This window comes from Hibiscus syriacus, unplaced genomic scaffold (genome assembly GCF_006381635.1).
Source record: "Hibiscus syriacus cultivar Baekdansim isolate YM2019G1 unplaced genomic scaffold, ASM638163v2 tig00110895_pilon, whole genome shotgun sequence".
Taxonomy (NCBI): Eukaryota; Viridiplantae; Streptophyta; class Magnoliopsida; order Malvales; family Malvaceae; genus Hibiscus; species Hibiscus syriacus.
In genome coordinates this window covers 5,348,525-5,369,099 of record NW_024062903.1, presented here as the reverse complement: position 1 = coordinate 5,369,099, position 20,575 = coordinate 5,348,525, and the positions used below count along the sequence as shown (strand labels likewise).

Below are 20,575 nucleotides of genomic sequence, written 5' to 3'. Positions count from 1 at the left end.
AAAATAAATTAAAAACATGCATTGAGGATTAAAATAATAATTATTAAAATTAAAGGATTAAATCAGTAATTTACCTAAAATATTTATATAAACATATTAATGATTAAATTATAAAGTAAACAAAATTAGAAGACCAAATTAAAACATTTAGAATTTGATTTCAGTGACTAAAATGGAATGTTACAAAATTAAGATGGCTGCGGAAAGGGTTTGGCCAAAAGAGAAATTATAGATATACCCCTCCCCAAAATGGCATCGTTTGGGAAGGGGTATAAATTCCCCAAACGGTTGGCCTTATGGCCAGCACTCTCATTTCTCTTCTCTCTCTAACTGAGAGAGAAGAAAACTCTCTCGCTTCTCTCTAGCTTCCCTCACCGGAGGGAAGCCGATTATCGGCCGGCAGCCGTCTGCCTCCATCGTCCTCACCGTCGGCCACCGCATCCGGTGGCCGGGAAATTTTATTTTATACCAAAACATATATCGGACCGTCCTAATGACGGTTCCGGTGACCTTTTTTCTTAAAAAGCTCCCGATCGGAGCAAATCTATGAAAATACCTTCGGGTTTTGGTTGTTCCGGCGACGGTTGGGGCTCTCCGATGACAGAGTAAGTTTCTTTCCTCTCTTTTCTCTTTTTTTTTCTGGTTGCTGTGTTGTGGGTTCGCTCTGCTTTGGGTTTGCTGTTGGTTGCTCCCTCTCTGTTTTTGCTCGCTGTTCCTTCTCTTTTTTTTTCTGCAGGTGGTCGATGGCTTTTATAGCCATCGACGGTGTGGCTCTCGGACCAGTCCCAAATGGTGACCCTAGGTGAGTCACCATAGCTATGGTGGTGACTCATCGTAGAGCTCAACATGTAGAGAGGCAGCTGGCCTTCTAGATGTTTCGGCGGCGGACGTGTGTTCTTCTGGAACCAATGGCGGCGGCTAGGACGTGGCCCTAGGGTTATCATAATCCTAGGGTTTCTTTCTGGACCGTTGGATCATAGCCAGATCCAACGGCTAATAGTTGATGGCGGCTAGGGTGCTAGGGTTTAGAAACCCTAGCTGAAACCCCAAATTAGTTCAGGGTTTCCTTTTGGGTCTGGGCCGGTTCTGGTTGGGCTTGGGATTTGTATTTGGGCTCCCGGGATTTGGGCTTGTAATTATTTTTTAATAATAATAATATATATAATAATATATATAATATTAATAATAATATTAATTTTAATAATAATAATAATAAAAACAAAAATGAAAAAAATTAGTGTTTACAATATGAATAGTCGGGTGACAATTTTATAACTTTTAATAGTTGAGAGACTCAACAAAGAAATACCTTAAAGTTGAGAGACTCAACAAATCAACACCTTATAATCGAGTAGCTTTTAATTGTTAGTGGATCACCAAAGTAGCACCTTATAATCAGGTGAATTTAATGTATTATAGCACAGTAACAGCTGAGCAGTTAACTATTAGTAACACCTACCAGTTATAGCCGATTAATGTTGTCATTACAGCGAGCAGAGGGTTGTAACAATTATGCGTCCAGATTTACCCGAATTAGATTTGAACAAAAATAGTTACCAAAATTAAGTTGTAATTAATAGCAAAATTATTATACATTTAGGATAAATGTTTAGAATTTCAATTTTACAAAATTATTTAATGAAATTTTGTTACTATATAGGGAGTTATCAAGCCACGCTCAACAACAAATGAAAATAAAATCTCCTTAAATACCCTTCCAATTGTTTATTCCTTCTCAATATGGGATATATGCCTTTTACTTACCTTAAAGTATTACTAACCCATAACAATTATTATTAGAAATATTAGCTTGCATTGAACTGCAATGGTAGTAAAAGGAACGAATTCTTCACATCAAGTTCCTCAAATTCAAATTAATATGGAATTCCAACTACAAGCTCCATCCTGAAGAAGAATAGTTTATATACTTGAGGGAGATGGAGAGGGAGTAGTTCAAATTAAAACCTTCTATATTGATGAGTAATCAACAAACTGTTTCTTTGCGTTCCATGTATGCAAAATCTTGCCATAAACATCGTAAAACACAATCTCTGCATCAGATTGGGTTAACTTGACTGACATGAAACCTTGACCATCATAGAAGAATTTTAGTCCCTCTCTGTTTAGTCGTTTGACATCACCCCTCCATGCTTTAGACCCTGCCCCGCTGGTTAGAAACTGTATGGGACTGCATTAACCAGTAAATGTCCTTCGCTTTAGTCACTGATATCAACATCATACAATAAATGCTAGAATTGATCATTGAAATTTCCCATTTTTCCTTACCTCTCTGTGTCACTGATATGTTCTAGGCAGTGGTCATGTCCATTCATGTAAAAATCAACATCATTAGCCTGCAATTTTTCCAAGGAAATACCAGATCGATTCAGTTAGTTTATTTTAGATGCTTCAACTGCTAGAATTTAGTGAACAAAACCGATTTCTTCAAGCTTTTTTAAGCATGTGTGTGTTAGAAATCACCTTGAGAATGGGAAGGAGATGAGTAGCAAGTTCGGGAGTATCACCATGATGCCCAATACTTCGAATTGCATGGTGTCCTACAACAATCTTCCATTTTGCACTTGATTCTCTTAATGCACGCTCCACATCCTACATGTATATCCGAAGAATACTGAGTCTTTCAAGTTTTCTCTTAATTTATATTTTCATTATTTGAATCAAATCGAATTCGGCTGTTACTAAGCAATACCTTCAACAAATTGTTAACGTAATGTTTGCGAGGATGTACTCCGCGCCAATCATAAGTGTGATCTTCAGGGTCTAGGAAGTAGCTCTTCACGAAAGGTGTGGTGTCCACAAAGATTATCTCAGCTAGTTCTGCCCCAAGGTTTACTCACCATCTTATTCGATGATTCCCAGTTAAAAAAAGAAGAAGAAGAAAAAGAGGTTACTTACCGGCATCGACGATGAAGGATCTAAGACAACGCCATCTGCTGTCAATTTTTCTAAGAAGAGGACTCAATTGAGCCTCGGCATCACCCCTGTAATCGTGGTTGCCCAACACTGTATGAAATTAAATTGCCAAAAACAATAATGTTAAACAGCGGCCAGGCAACCAAGGAAATAGAATATTGAAGTAAAAACGGGAACATACCGGAGAACCACTGTTTTTGGAGGCTGTTTGCGGTGTAAATATTGGTGAAAGACTGTTCAAACGCTGGATCATGTGGGCCGTTCAATCCATTGTCGTAAAAATTATCTCCCGATGAAACTACGAAATCAATGTCCAGCTTCTCTCCTATCTTTCCCATCTATACGAAAGCACGTATTTATTATAATTACTTTAACATGTAAAAGCTACGTAAAGCCAGAATGCAAATTCATGGAACCATATGTTTACTGGTTAGTGTGTGTATAGATGATGAAAAATGAACCTGGAAAGCAACTTGGGATTGGTTAAAAGCGCCTCGTCTGCCCCAGTCTCCGATGACCAAAAAGCTAAGGGAACATTCGCCTTTGCAGGGCTGCTCAAATCTCTCAAGCTCTGCTGCCACACATAACCCACATATTATGCTCAATATGATAAACCAGTGATCACCCATTTTTCTGAGTTTCCAACGTTGTCCGTTAAAATTATACAGATTCGGACACTGAGAGCTGTGCGGCTGCCAACGTAAACCAACCATTAATAGATTGACATGTTCATTTATTGTATTCGGCTGTTAGTTTTAGATTATTAGTTTTTGTTTAGAGATAAATATAGGGAAGAGTGCATGGCAGAAGAAAATGGGATATGCGAATCTGCCAGTGGAACATTGTGGGCTTAGGGGATAATACCCTTGGAATATTCGCTTCTTTGACGCCGTTCGCTAATCACGCTCCTACCAAAACTTTTTTGGTCTCTTTCCATTTCAGTTTTTCTGTTATTGATGTTACTGTATTTAGAAAGAGGACTTAATTTTATTAATAAACTGGAAATTTAATGGATAAACAACAACACTAGTAGTTTATATTTTTGGCCCGTTTGGTTTTGGTCATCCATTCAAAAAGTTTGATACTGGTCCCTTTATCGGTTCAATACATTTTGTTCTATGGGCTGTTTCCCATGTAATTTGCTTCAACCATTACATTATTTGAACGTTGATCATGATTCAAACTTCAACTTCTTAATTTCTTGATCATAAAGTAAAATACATAATCAACGAACCTGAGTGTTTTTTTTCACCTAATTTTCAAAGCTAGAACTTTCAAAATCTATTATCTTTCCGAAACACAGAGAGAGGCAGGGAATCAAAGTCCATGTGCAAACTCATCCATGGCGGGGTCTCAGACAATAAAATAAACCCTACTTTTTCGCAGACAATCAAGCTTTCTTTCTCGTTTTTGATTAATGGCCAAGGACGTTGAGGTTGGTGGGGAGTTCCATGCCAAGGACTACCATGATCCTCCACCAGCTCCATTGGTGGACGCCTTGGAATTGACTCAGTGGTCTTTTCTATCGGGCTATAATTGCCAAGCTCATCGCCACGCTGTTGTTTTTGTACATCACTGTATTGACGGTGATCGGATACAAGAGCCAAGTCGATCCCAATAAGGGCGGTCAAGATTGTGATGGGGTTGGCATTCTTGGCATTGCTTGGGCCTTTGGTTGCATGACTTTCATCTTTATTTACTGCACTGCTGGTATCTCCTCAGGTATGTAGTTATATTTGAGCGATATGTTTAAAAAATATTTTTCTAACATGTTTCTTCATATGTTCCTAGAAAAGATTAGCCAAAAGAGGAGATTTGATGACTAATAGTTTAGATGAAATTAATATGTAGGCGGACTAATAATTGTTTGTTTACACTGTTTTCTCTGCAACTGATCCCAAGAGAAATGCAAGAGATTCCCATGTCCCTGTATGTCTCTAATTCATCCAATTTCCACACATTTCTTAAAATCCTCATTTTGGTTTGATAAGTATGTTAGTTACTAATGTATTCTATTTTCTAATGTAGGGTCTTGGCACCACTTCCTATAGGGTTTTCTGTTTTCATGGTTCACTTGGCAACTATTCCAATCACCGGACCGGTATCAATCCTGCTCATACTTTCGGATCCGCTGTTATGTTCAACCAGTACAAGCCACGGGATGACCATGTATGAGCCTTCACCATGTACAGTTGATTCTAATTTCGGTTTTATTTCTATAATACACCTTTATTACTATTGATGCTTTTGTTTGAAATTTTGCAGTGGATTTTCTGGGTTGGACCATTCATTGGAGCTGCCATTGCTGCAATTTATCACCAGTATATCCTCAGAGCAGGGGCTGCTAAAGCTCTTGGATCCTTCAGGAGCAGCTCAGCCATGCGAAGTAGACTTTTCAGACCATTGCGTTTGTAAATTACAGTGGAAAAGTGCCATGCTTCTTTCTATTTAGCACTTATTTTTGAAGTGCCCCAAGTGTTGTCTCCATCCCTGTTTTTCTTTGTACAGAATCTAAGTTATTTATCAAACTTTATTAAAATGAGTTCAATTCAATGTCCAACTTTATTTAGAACTTTGATTCAACTGGCATTGAACGTGTAACAAAGATTAGCATATCAACGATAGATCGAAGAAAGAGAGTAATCAAAAGATCAGAACATAACAACATGTGAACTTCTATTAGCAAACTAGAGATAATAGTGGTTGTTTATTTAGTATGGTGCTCAACCACAACAGCAACATAAGTTCTTCTGCACATGCCAGATGCAGGAAACCAACCCTGACAAAGATAACAAGTAGGCGCCACAACGATGGCGCCTGCAGAACAAGACCAATACATATATCACTAAAGACTTAAACAAAGCAATGTCTTAAACAAGAGTTCGCCATTTAAAATGGGCCGTCTAATCTCCCCACCATTGGTGTACATAAACACCAGCTCTTCTAAGGGACTTGAAGAGACCCATACAGCATCCCTTCACTGCTCCTCCACTGTCGGTTGCATCTGAGCAGTGAAGAAAAAGCTCATCAATGAAGCATATGATACCGCTTTCGAACAAATCTGATAGAAGTTGTAACTCCACTGCACCTGAATTCATCTTCATAACCACACAATCTGCATATTGGACAGTATCTTTGAACCAGAGATGAAACTCAAACTCTTCATCTTCAACAAATGGATCCGAATCATCTATATTGTCAGAATCTATGGAAGCCTTATTCATTGAACTCGATGAAATTCGGTTTTCAGCAAGGCCCGGGTAATAAATAAAGTTGATACCAGGCCTTTTGACATAGGATTGCATCACTGAAGGATTGTGATCAACAAAATAAACATTGAAGGCTTGGTGATCCAGAGGATTAGATGGAAAGAACCAGCTTGTAACATTTGAGTTCCAATGCTCACTGGCCCCTATATCGATATAGACCAGACACTGCTTCGTAGATACATTAACAAACTTGGGCAACTAAGCAATGTTTTTCTCAAACTCCATTGGCTTCTCCCCCATAAGAGGCTCGATTTGATTCAATACAGCTTTGTTGTTTGTCATAGATGGGCAATCAGCAGGGAGACGATATTGCTCGAAGGAAGTGGTGTTTTCGAGTTTTTTCTCGAATTCAACTAATGTAATTTCATTGAAATGATCAACATAAATAACAACGGAAGCTTTCAATAGAGAAGAAACTGGGGTAGCCGACCTAATAAAGCTAGCAGGGTTTGAACCACTAAGACAAATGAGCATAGCCCCAATTCCACCAGGCCTAAGAACACGTTCAATCTCAAGCACAAGAAGCACAGGGACAGATACATTATCTGAATCCCTGGATAACACAAAATCATGAGAATTGTCCTCATAATCCAGTTCATAAACAAACTTCTTATGCTTGACAGAGAAGAAGGGGTGCCTATAAACCTCATTAACTTTAGAGAATCCCAAGTCTCTCAATGCCATAACAATTTATACTGAGCCTTCACCAACACATAGAGCTTTCGCATTGTAACTCAACAGTTTCTTTCCCATTAGCTCTCTAACCACGCCGGTTGTCAAGTTCCCATCTTCCTTACATTGAAGTGATCCAAATGAGCCACATACTTCGCTGAAGAACACGGTGCCTGGAAACATAAATGAAGCTGAAGAACCAGATTCAAGGGCACAGTCTGCTGAGGTTACAGCATTTGTGGATCGATCCCAGATATGATTTGGAGCAATGGAACAATTGACAATGCAACAGCAAATGCTAGACCACGTAAAAGCACACGTCTCGCTAAAGACCCGCGAAAGATCATCAGTTTCAAGTTCTTAGAATCCATAGTCTTTTAACTCTTTCAAACATGATATATATCCAAAAAGATCCAATCTTTGATTGCTTTTTCACACTAAAGTAAGAAAATCAGGAGAAAATGAACCCAAAACAAACCACGGAAGCAAATCTAGCGAGTGCAAAACCGGGATGATGTGTGATTCCCGCCCACAAGTAGACCCATTGATCTTTGAGCAGTTAGCCAGACCTTCATTGGAACCCTTCTACTTGGCTTCATTATTTCAGACATTATAAAGACTTGAACTTTAACTACTCTAAATTACATCTTTTGATGAAATTGCCCAACCTATATCTGGGTTTCAGATTTTGACTGAAACACAGAAAATGAAAATGAAAACACAATTCTTTTTTGAGTTTTGTATGAAGAGATTTAGGTGCTTACTCGCATGACATGGTTGAAGTGAAGGTGCTAAAGGTATATATGGAGCAATCAAGAGCAATAAACGGGTAGATCTGGGTCTGTATTATTGTAACTACACCACCAGAAGCAGCTAAGCAAAATAAAGAGAGTGTGGGATGAAGATTGTTGAGACACGGTTGAGGTGGGAGAAAAAGCATGCTTTTGAGCTGAAAAGATTGGGCACCTGCAAACCAGTTACATCTGACAATGGCTTATATGTGGATTTGATCAAACTGATATTGTTTAATCGAATATTTATCTTTTTAACATCGTTTGATATGTATTTTTCGAATAGACACTATTTCGTTTGAGTTGGCGAAAGACGCATCTCGGGGACGCAATTTACCCGGGTTTTCGCTGAGTTAAATGTCACGTGTGGAAGGCGCATCCCCGGGGACGCGTCTTCATGAGATTCTAATGACTCGGTTGTCACGTGTGGAAGGCGCATCCACAGGGACGCGCCTTCCATTAAATACCATAAATGCCCTCATCCATTTTCCCCTAACTACCCCTCATCCTCCCCTATATAAATTCCCTCAACCCTCCCTCATTCTTCACACCAAAATCATATTTTCCTCTCTTATATAACTCAAATTCTCCAACTATTTGAGTTTTTGAGTTTTAAATTTTTTATTAGTGGTAAGAAATTTATTTTTATGTTAGTATTTTTTTAAATAGTTTTTATATTTTATATTAATATAATTATATAAATATTATTTTTTATTTAGAATTATTAATTATTTTTTTGTGCTAATTATATTGTTTTGTCTACAGTTATAATGGAAAACGAAATGCTGCTGCGATTGGATGTTGATCATATCTCCAGACATTTTAGCGATATGGTAATATTTTTTATAATTAATGTTAATATTTAAATTTATTTTTAATTTAAAGTTATTATGAATTTATATTAATTTTAATTTTTTATAATGTATATTATTTAGGATACTGATCGTATTTTAGAGACTTTTATTAAAAATCTACATATACCGACACCGGAACGTATTTTGCCATATTTGGCTTCTGCCGGGTTCGGGTATATTGCAACAATTATTGGCGGTTGCAAACTCGAACCTGTCCTAATTTCTGCACTGATTGAGAAGTGGAGGCCCGAGACACACACTTTTCACCTTCCATGTGGAGAGGCTACAATTACATTGGAGGATGTCTCTATGCATCTGGGGCTTCCCGTCGACGGAAATATGATGTGTGGTATGGCGGATGGTGATTGGCAGTCAATGTGCATTGATTATCTTGGAGTTGCTCCGCCAGAGTTTAATGGAGGTAGAATAGCTTTATATTGGTTGAAAGCTAATTTTGAGGTTTTAAATGAAAATGTTTCAGAGGATCAAGCAAAGGCATGTGCTCGGGCATATATTCTACGAATAATTGGAGGAATATTGATGCTCGACAAATCTCGCAACCAGGTGCATTATATGTAGTTGCGGCATCTGATCGATTTTGATAAAGCTGGAAGATATAGTTGGGGCGCTGCAGTTTTGGCATTTCTCTTTAGAGAAATGTGTCGGGCGACGAATTATAAGAAAACTGCTATCGGTGGATGTCTCCTGCTTCTACAATCATGGGCGTGGTTCCGCATGCCTTTCTTATGGCCGATCGTGAATGAACCATACGTATTCCCCTTATTGTTGAAGTAATTTTCGAACTAAATTTTGATTTAAATATTTTTAATTAAATAGGGTGATATTTAGTTTATATTATATTTCATAGGCGGTCGATGAAAAGAAAGAACCATAAAAGTATACCTACTGGGTTAGAGGAAATTCATTTACTTATTGATACGAAAGCTGGATCTGAGGTATGTTTTTAAATCTGTTTAAATATTAATATTTTAATTTAAAATGCTAGATATAATTAGAATATTTTATTTATTTGAATTGTATATTTATATTTCAGTTTCAGTGGATACCTTATGCGAGCGATGAAGTGAAGGCTTGCATCCCACCCCACCTTAGTGGGTCATTAGAGGTATGGATGTCGGTTATACCTCTTATATGTTATGCTATTATTGAGTGGCATCCAGTTGATCGCGTGCTCCGTCAGTATGGTTGTACGCAATATATTCCTGGAGCACCTAGGAATTTAGACGACGTGCATAACATAGATAGAATAGGAAAGAAAGAGGTTAACTGGGTGGTGAGACACAGAGATTGGATTGCGCTTTGGGAGAACCGATATGCACTGTTGACCCCTCGACAATATTACGCTAAAACTGGTCATATGGTTATGGATAACTATATGGATTGGTTTAATGAAAATGGGAAGCCGTTTCTGCTTTCGGCGGAAGCACGAGGGGTTAGCATTCCTAGGCACCGAGAAAGACGTCAACCGTCTCAATATCATCGTCCCCTGACGCGTGGACGGAGAGAAGGCGTTACCGGTTCTGCATCAGTCCCACCATAACATCCTTATCCGCCGATGCCGCAGGGGTACATGCCCAGCCCTCCACTTCATATGCCAAACCCACCAGTTCATATGCCATATCCGCAGGGTTACATTCCGAGCCCGCAAGGTTACATTCCTAGCCCGCCAGGTTACATTCCGAGCCCGCAGGGTTACATTCCTAGCCCGCCAGGTTACATGCCTAGCCCGCAGGGTTTTATACCATATGGAGGTGCATATAAGACTATGTTTAATGATCCAACATATGGTTCATATGCATCTTATTTGGCTGGTGGTGCTTCTCCATAGACACCTCAATCTCCATCTGGATCACATACATCGATGCCAATGTTTCCGTAGTTTTCACAGTTCCCGGGGAGCGGTAGGATTATTACTAGCACTCCTCCAGGGTCGTTATTTTATACAGACCCTTCAGCCCCTGAGTCTTGGGCTTTTTTCCTTAAAAATTTACGTTTACATGTTGTCACCAGGGAACGAGTATGCATTATTTCAGACCGAGGAGCCGGGATAAAATCAGCAATGGACTATTTGGGTACAATGTATAGACCTCCACATGTTCAACATCGTTATTGTGTCAATCATATTGATGCAAACTATTACGGAAAATACAAGAAGAACGATGAACGTCAGTTAGTCGTGCGGATGGGTATGTTACTTTTTCCCAATTTTTCTATCAATTTCTTATTACTTATTTATACTTCATATTAACTATTACATATTCCTAATGGCTTAGGTTACGAACTCTTACCTCAAAGGTTTGAGTCGATACTACAAGAGCTGTTTGGCAAAAATAAGAAGGGGTGCGAGTACATTATGGACATCAGCAAAGAAATGTGGACAAATGCGTATGACGGGGGGTATCGCTATAGTCATATGACAACAAACTTGGCTGAAGCAATAAATTCAACCTTAAAGGGGGCACGTCATTTACCAGTCACGGCGTTGGTTAAAATGACTTATTTTCGTTTAGGTCAACTCTTTGCAAAGCTCGGTGGACAAACTCTTACTTGGATGCAAAACGGCCATATTTACCACCCAAGACTAGTAGCTGATTTACAGAAAAAAGTGGCTGCATCAAATGGGATGTTAGTTACAAATTTTTCTCGCACCCGTGAATTATTTCGTGTAACCGAAATGCCACGTCCGCTGCAAGGGATTGAAGCTAACTCTTTCAGAGTTAATCTGCAAGAGAGGTGGTGCGATTGTGGTTTCTTTCAAGCACTCAAATATCCATGCTCTCATGTCATTACAGCTTGCTCATATTCGCATTTGGACTACAAAAATTATGTTGATCCCGTATACCAACTTTCACAAGTATTCAAGGTATATGAATTTGAGTTTCCGCCCATAGGAAACGAAAGAGACCCAAATGAGATTCAAAATTGGCTTACAATTGTACCAGATCCATTGCTATTGAGGGACTCAGGTCGTCCAAAATATACTAGAATACATTGTGATATGGATATTCGGGAGAAGTCAACAAAACAAAAACGATGTGGGCATTGTAGAAACATCGGGCACAATAGAAAAAAAATGTCCAGCTCTATTATCATCATATAACCGTTAACTCTTATGTAATTAATATTGTATTTAAATGAATGTTTTTGTTTCTAATAATTTAATGTTATTGCATTTTATATAATTTGTCAATGTATGTACACCTAAATAATTTTTTTTAACTTTTAAATACATAAATATTTTCAATATATTTATTTAATATAATAATTAATATTATTAGTTATAATTTTTTTTAAAATATAATAATAATTCCACCTTCTAAGTAGAGAAACATATTAAATTAAACAAATTAAAAGTTATTAAAAAAATTATGTATACGATGACACATTTCATGTTCTGATTGGAGGATTAAATTTATTAAATTAAATTTTTAATAAGAATAAATTCATAAAATATGTAAGTCTTGAAGATTAAATGTGTAATTATACTAATTTATTAACTTATGCATCAATATTTTCGTTAAATATTGATAAGAGATGACTAGATTGATAACATTTAAATAATTAACTGATAAAATTAATAGATCGATAATCAAAATCAAAAATAATAATATAACCATATGTGTAATATTATAATTTCATACATTTTTCCTATAACTACAATAAAATCAAAACTGGTTTTCATATATTGTTCTATCATATTATTGTAGATAATTCACTCCACCTTTAACACACATTAACAAAATACATTTGATAATTCTTACATTATAATCGAAACACTTTACATAATATATTACTAATTTATAATAATAATAAAAATAAAATATTTATTATTAAACAAAATACCAGCGTGGCAGCCGAGTCATCAGAATCCCGTGAAGGCGCATCCCCGGGGATGCGCCTTCCACACGTGGCATCCAACTTAACGAAAACCCGATAAAACGCGTCCCCGGGGATGCACCTTTTGCCAGCTCAGCCGAAAGGGTGCCACTTTGGGAAATATATATCAAACGATGCTAAAAAGGTAAATATTTGGTTAAACAATGTCAGTTTGGTCAAATCGCCCTTATATGGGGTCCCATTATTTTCGATATTTTTCTACGGGCGCAATGTGTCGTCATATCATTCGTATGCTCTAACGAGGGTTTGTTTTAACATGTATAAGCAATGTTATGTTGTGAGACGGTTAAAATACAACTAAAAATAATGTGATTGATTAAATGGATGATCGATTAAAAGTATTATTGGAAATGTTATATGTTTTTATCGAATTGTTATTTATATTGATAATAATAATGATAATAATTGAAAATGTTATCATTGTATGTAAAATGGGCAAAAAATATTGAATTTAATAATTTAGGTTAATTATTGGAAATATTATCAACTGTAATAATATAACATGTAGCGTCTATTTAAGGTAATAGGTTGCGTCTGTTTAAAGCTGATGAGGCCTTAGAAATCCAGCGATGACAAAATAAGTTAATTACTTCATTTGTTATTAATATTATCAACATATTAGGTAGCACCTAAAATGTTACTAAAGTTTAAGCTGATGAGACCTTAGAAATCCGACGATAACAAAATAGGTTAATTACTTATTTTGTTATTGATATTATCAACATATTAGGTAGCGCCTAAAATATTACCAAAGTTTAAGCTGATAGAGTCTTAGAAATCCAACGATAACAAAATAAGTTAATTACTTATTTTGTTATTAATATTATCAACATATTAGGTAGCGCCTAAAATATTACTAAAGTGTAAGCTGATGGGGCATTCGAAATCTCACGACAACAGAATATGTTAATTACTTATTTTTGTTATAAATAAATATTAACATACTATGTTGCGCCCAATAATGTTATTTTGAATAAAGTAGTAGGTTGCGATATGGAATAATAAAGTTGTGTTTAATGAAATCGGTAGCGATTTAATATATTACTTATCTTTGGATGGAAATTATTTTTAAAATAATTATTGATACTACTATGATATGATGGTCGATACTTTAGCAAACATAAATATCATCTATGATGTTTGATATTTTATCATTTTAGAAACTTGTTAATTTGAAAAAAAATTGAAATGTTAAGATCAAAAGTTACTTATTTACAAAAATTTCATTAAAATATCTTTGTAAAAATATCGATACTTAGTGTAGATGTATGGAAATTATTATATACTTAGTGTATATGTATCGATATGTATTCAGGAAAATTATTAATATCCGATATCGATACTTTAGAATTTTAGATTTTTTATAACTGTTATCTAGACTTTAGCATTTGAAAAGTTGATGAATGTTAAAATATCGATAATTGATATCTGATATATCGATATTTTTGAAAAAGTTGATGAACTCCACCCCACATCAACCTACAAGTATCGATACTTTCGAATTTTAAAAAAAATATTTCAAATGGTTAAATTGTAAATATTTTACTGTTTACATTATTATTATATATTTTAACAAATCGATATGTAGTTTAAAGTAATAGGTAGTGCCAATTTTATTTTATCGTTTATATTATTATTAACATTTAAACAAACTGGTAGGTAGTTTACCGTAATAGGCAGTGCATATTTTATTTTACCGTTTACGTTATTATTAACCTTTAAATAAACTAGTAGGTAGTTTAACGTAATAGGTAGCGTCTATTTTATTTTAACCGGTTAAGTTGTAAATATTTTACCGTTTACAATACTATTAGACCTTTAAACAAACTGGTAGGTAGTTTAACGTAATAGGTAACATCTATTTTATTTTAACCGGTTAAGTTGTAAATATTTGACCGTTTACTTTAATATTATACCTTTAAACAAATCGGTAGGTAGTTTAACATATTATGTAACGCCTATTTTATTTTAACCGTTTAAGTTGTAAATATTTGACCATTTACATTAATATTATACCTTTAAGCAAGCATGTAGGTAGTTTAACGTAATAGGTAACACCTATTTTATTTAACCGGTTAAGTTGTAAATTGTTTACCTTTTACATTAATATTATATCTTAAACAAATCAGTAGGTTGTTTAACGTAATAGGTGGCGCCTATTTTAATTTAACTGATTAAGTTGCAAATATTTTACCTTTACATTAATATTATACATTTAAACAAACCGATAGGTAGTTTAACGTATTAGGTAGCGCCTATATTATTTTAACCGGTTAAGTTATAAATATTTTACCGTTTACTTTAATATTATCCTTTAAACAAACCAATAGCTAGTTTAATGTAATAGGTAGCGCCTATTTTATTTTAATGTTAACTAATACGGTTAACATGAGAAAAAGATCAAAAGTATAGGTATCGATACATACAATATATGGATGAATACTTTTTCAAGACAATCGTTGGACATTGCTTATTGTCGAAACAACATTCATACTTTTAGAGTAAGTACGGATACAAAAACTATGCAATTTATGTTTCAAAATTAATAATGTCAATAATTGGAGTAGGTGTATCAATACTTTTATAACTAGTATCGATATTTCAACAATCCTTAAATTTAAAACAGCAATACTTAGAGTAGGGTTATTGATACTTGTGAGGGCAATTTGGTGACATGGTATATTGTCGAACACGTATCGATAAGTAGATTACATTTACATTAAAATGTTTGATATACATTTATTGTTTGATTGCTTATTACAACTATAGATTACATTTACATAATACGTTGTATAAGAGACACACATATGATGGAGAATGAATATTAAGCAAGCAAATAATCAGTCTCTATCAGGTGTGTTTCTCTTATGCCATTTCGATTTACGGTTATCCTATCTTCATGAGCTGGATGAAATGGATTCAATTCGAAAGACATTCTTCACATATCTAATCTTCCATCTTATGCCTCACAATTATGAAGGGCATGCTACCTGGTGTTTCATGTAGGAAACGAATAATGGAAATTAGGATTAATCAAGGCTAACATGAAAATTATGGAAGTTAATAAGAAAAGAATCTTACAAATGTTATTTGATGTTACAAACGCAATATGTATTAACTAGTTTCTTCCAACCAACATCTTTGCATATGTCACAACATTTGAACTAATGAAAAATAATAAAGCACAATTAGTAAGAGAAAATCATAAATAATTATGTAACTTTGAAGGAATATACCGATGAATACTCGTTAGTTGATTGGTTGAGTTTTTTTAATGAGTTCTTAGTTGATTGGTCCATATCATTTGATAGAAGATGAATGGTGTTGTCAATATTTAGCAGAAGAGGCAATGAAGTTGTTGTTGTTTGAAGGGAACAAAGCACAAAAGCTCCTATTTATAGCGAAGCTCAAATTGAAATTAAAATTGAAATTGGAATTGAAATTTAAGTACTGGATGCTTGAGTACCACTGATGCATTAATTTTGTTGGTTGTAATAGTATGGAGATATGTTTGAGTACATTAAAATTGAAAATAATGCATTATGTGTATGGATAAAAAAATATACCTTTAAACAAACGGGTAAGTAGTTTAACGTAATAGGTAGCACTTGTTTTGTTGAGTTAATCGATTGACTGAATCGACCAAGAGAGGGTGAATTGGCAATAAAAAATTTTGTGGAAGCTTTTGCAGAAAATTGAAAGAAATTGCACAACGATTTAGAGTGGTTCGACTTTATCAACCAAAGTCTACGTCCACTACCTTAGCTATCCACACTAAGGATTTTCTAACAAATTCACTAATTTGTTCTTTCTTTTGAGGCCAAAGAGATAACCTTACAACTCCCTCAAGAATATACCCCAATTCTTGAGAACATTCTTTTCTCAAAGAGAAATACAAATTTGCAAACTTACAAGAAAAACCTCACAAGGCAAATATGTTTGCACAATTCTAGAACAAAGAAAGAACACTCAAGAATAAATACAATTGAGCACAATAAGTGTTCTTGAAAGCAAAATGAATATTGAATGAAAAATAGGCTTGAAATGCTCAAACTTGAGGTTTGATGCTTTCTCTTTGATTCTCTCTTGATTCTAATTGCTTGATGTTTCTTGTTGTTGATCAATGGCTTCTAAGCTTGCTTAAATACACCTTGAATCACTTCTGAACGTTGGGGATAATTAGAGAAAATAATATAGCTGTTTTATTGTGAAAACAATTAATAAAATAGTTTGGAACGTGGGGGGAATCGGTACCCCCTATGGGGAATCGGTTCCCTAAGTGTAAAATTCAAATATTTCGACCGTTATGCAAGGGGGAATCGGTACCCCCTGGGGGGAATTGGTTCCCTCCGAGCATACTGGAATTCTCGGAGCTAAACCATTCAGGGGGGAATCGGTACCCCCTTAGGGGGAATCGGTTCCCTCTGAGCAATCTGGAATTTTTGGCTTTGAAATGGTTCGAAATACTTTGTAAAATTATTTTGAAATTGTTTTAAGATTAAAACTTAATTTTACACTTTGAGTAAGGATTAAAAATGATCTTTGAAAGATTTGGAGTAATGTTTTGATATTTGAATAATTCTATCGAATATACTTAGAAAATCATTTGAAAAATCTTAAAATTCATTTAACTTAATTTGTTATATCGAAATATCAAAATGTTTTCAACAATCTCCCCCTTTTTGATATAATAAAACATTTTAGTAATTTTAAGATTTTGAAATCAAGTTTTGAAATTATTTTGAAATTACTCCCCCTTACTTTAACACTTTAACACTTCTCCCATTTATCATTTAAAACACAATTTAACACTTCTCCCCCCTTTTTTGTTAAATCAAAAAGACAATTTAAAGAATTTAAACAAAGTTTTGAAATCATTTAGCCAATTGATTATATATAGTTTAAGCTGCTAAGATCACAAGCAAGAGAAACGTTAGCCATTAGTTCCATAATCAATATTCATAAACAACGTGAGATGGTAAAATTGGTCATATATCTAACATGATGTAAATAATGCAACAAATAAACATTAAGCTCAAAATGAAAGTGATAATCAAACCAAATATATAAGTTCACATAATCCATAAATCCAAACAAATTCAAAATCAATCAATCCATAAATTCAAACATTCCAAAATAGTCAAAATGTTAAAACAATAAGTTTGGAGTTCAAAGCAAAACATAGAATCACATATCCGGATCAGGAGGAGGAAAACGAGCTCGCATCGCGGCCATTTCGTGAGTGAGTTCATTAATACGCGCGTTGGTTGCTTCGTTGTTTGCACGCATCTCCCGAAGGATTTCTAATTGTTGAGCTCTCATTGTGGATAAATGGGACTCTATAGAAGTAAAGCGTGAATCCATGGTTGCATATCGAAAATCGAATGTCTCCATAAAGGATTGAAAATATGGAGGCATTTGATGCGTTTGTTGTGCTTGCTCCTCGGGCTGCTCAGGCTCATCTTCGGCTTCATCGATGTCTCGCATTAATTGCTCAAGCTCGAGATCTTCGTCAGCTTCGGGTGGAGCCTGTGAAGAACTAGCTCCCGGAGTATTTGCAGAAGATCGAACCCATTCACCGGTTTCCTTATCCTTAATCCATCCCACTCTCGTTAAGGAAAGAAGGTTAATTTGTTTCTTAAGGGGAAAAATGGCATCTAGACCGACTCTAAGCCCAGCTTTGGAAAATAGATTACTCAAAATGCAACCGTAAACAAGAGATGAACAGAGTTTTTTGTTAGGAACAAGATTTACGGTTTCAACAATTTCAGCAAAAATAATCTGAGGTAGGTTGATTTTAATATTGTTTTCGAAATATAATATAACCACCAAAGATCTAAGGCTCTAAGAGTAGAATAACGACCTCCAGATGGTCGAAACCACCAAAAAATCATTAGATGAAGAAAACGTTCATGAAGGTCTAAGACACTTGCACTATCCCTTCTTTTATAACGAGATCCTAAAACCTATTTTTCATTTGAAATACCATCATTATCTAATCCGAATGTATTGGCTATGTAAGCCGAGTCAATATATAAGAATTGTCCTAGGAGGTAGGAACGAATTCCTATGGTTTCGGTTTTAGTTTGGTTTTTAACACAAACGACATTAGAATAGAAAATACGAACAAGTTGATGGTAAACGATGGGTTCAAGGTCAAAGAGTTTATCAAATTTCCACTCTTGTAAAAGAGGAAGATATTTAAAATTGATAGCTAACATAGCTTGACGAGAAGGAATACGTTCTTCCCGAATTTTGTAAGAGTCAAAATATTGATAATACCAAAAACGATGATTTCTAGGACCAGGATGATTGAAACACGAATTTTGGATAGTCAAGTTAGGATCAATGGGATTAGGATTAGAAATTGGAATAGGAGGAGGATTTGGAGGTGGATTTGGTTGACGGTGTGAATGACTAGATGATGACCTAGCACGTTTAGGATTGGACATGGTTTAGGAAATCGGAATAGAATTGATAACTTGCAATTTAGAAAACACATGTATGCAATTCAATCAATCCCAAAACTCAATTGAGTCCTCAATATTTCAAGGTTCTCTAAATCAATCCTAATGGGCAAAGTTTTAAAAAAAAAAACTTTTGAAAAATATGGTTTTGAGAAACAATATATGTATAGTTTTCATAACAACAACATAATTTAATCAAAACACAATAATTTGAAAATATTTTTTTTAATTTCGAAAATTTAGAAAATTTTGGAAAATTCTTGTGTTTTTGATGAAATTAGTTGTAATATCTAGTTTCTAATCACTAAACAATCAATGCCCGATCAAAAATTCAACCTAGAACTAATTAAAACTAGTTCTATGTTCATAAATTGATAAAAAAGAAGTTTTGGAAAAATACCTTGAATGATTTCAGATTTGAGTGAGATTAGATGAAGTTTGCACGTTTTGATGATTCCAACAGGTTTAGAAGATGATATTTGAAGTGAATTCCGATTAAAAACGTTGATTTGAGGCAAAAATGGAGATTTGAGTGCTTAGAAGGAGAGAAACGACGGAAGGAGGAAGGGTTTTGAACAAAAATAAGGGTTCTTCCCGTGTTTAACCAGAACCCCAGGGGGGGTATCGATTCCCCTGTGGGGGGAATCGGTTCCCCTTCAAAGGGGGAATTGGTTCCCTCAAGGGGATCGATTCCCTCTGTACCAAAATGCAAAAATCCGATTTTAAACACCCAATATGCTAAATTAATTTCCTCTAGTGGTATTGGCACTCATATATTGAAAATTAATCATGTTCAAACAATTCAATTAATCTTTAAACGATATTTGAACATAAAATTAATTTTTCATCAAGAATCATAAACTCCCCCTAACTAATAGCAATGAATGCATTCAAAAATTGCTATTATAAGCATTTTTCATTTATTATTAAAAGTGCTAAAATTATTTTAAACACTCAGTGAAGATAGATTGGTCAAACCTAATTCTCTCCTAAGTGTCCAAAATCGTTCCTTGTCTAAAGGTTTTGTAAAGATATCCGCTAATTTGTGCAAAGTATCAACAAATTCTAGAACTACATCTTCCTTAGTGACATGGTCTCTAATGAAGTGATGTCTTATTTCAATGTGCTTAGTTCTAGAGTGTTGGATGGGATTTTTAGTGAGACAAATAGCACTAGTATTGTCACACTTGATAGGAATGGTACCTACTTCAATTCCATAATCAAAAAGTTGTTGTTTCATCCATAAAACTTGAGCACAGCAACTACCAGCTGAAATGTATTCGGCTTCAGTGGTAGATAATGCAACACAATTTTGTTTCTTTAAAAACCAAGAAATTAGCATATTTCCAAGGAATTGGCAAGTACTGGAGGTGCTTTTCCTATCAAATTTGCATCCTCCAAAATCCGTATCAGAAAAATCATGCACGCTAAAGCTAGAGTCTCTAGGATACCAAAGTCCTAGACTTGGAGTGTCTTTAAGGTATCTAAAGATTCTCTTAACAGCTAGTAAATGTGATTCCTTAGGACATGATTAAAATCTAGCACATAAGCAAACACTAAACATAATATCCGGTCTACTTGCAGTTAGATAAAGTAGAGATCCAATCATTGACCTATATAATTTGACATCTACACATTTACCTCCTTCATCTAAGTCAAGCTTTGTTGAA

At 35.0% G+C, this 20,575-nt stretch overlaps 1 protein-coding gene across 1 annotated transcript; it reads right to left on the bottom strand.

Moving 5' to 3' along the window:
- Positions 1-1,788: 1,788 nt before the first annotated feature.
- Positions 1,789-3,594, bottom strand: LOC120146134 (purple acid phosphatase 17-like). Its single transcript, XM_039159790.1, has 7 exons — positions 3,396-3,594; positions 3,116-3,272; positions 2,917-3,024; positions 2,711-2,838; positions 2,482-2,610; positions 2,287-2,354; positions 1,789-2,188 (listed from the first exon to the last, which is right to left on the bottom strand). The coding sequence occupies exons 1-7, from the start codon at positions 3,561-3,563 to the stop codon at positions 1,969-1,971; spliced, it is 978 nt and encodes a 325-aa protein (XP_039015721.1). The 5' UTR covers positions 3,564-3,594; the 3' UTR covers positions 1,789-1,968.
- Positions 3,595-20,575: the final 16,981 nt, after the last annotated feature.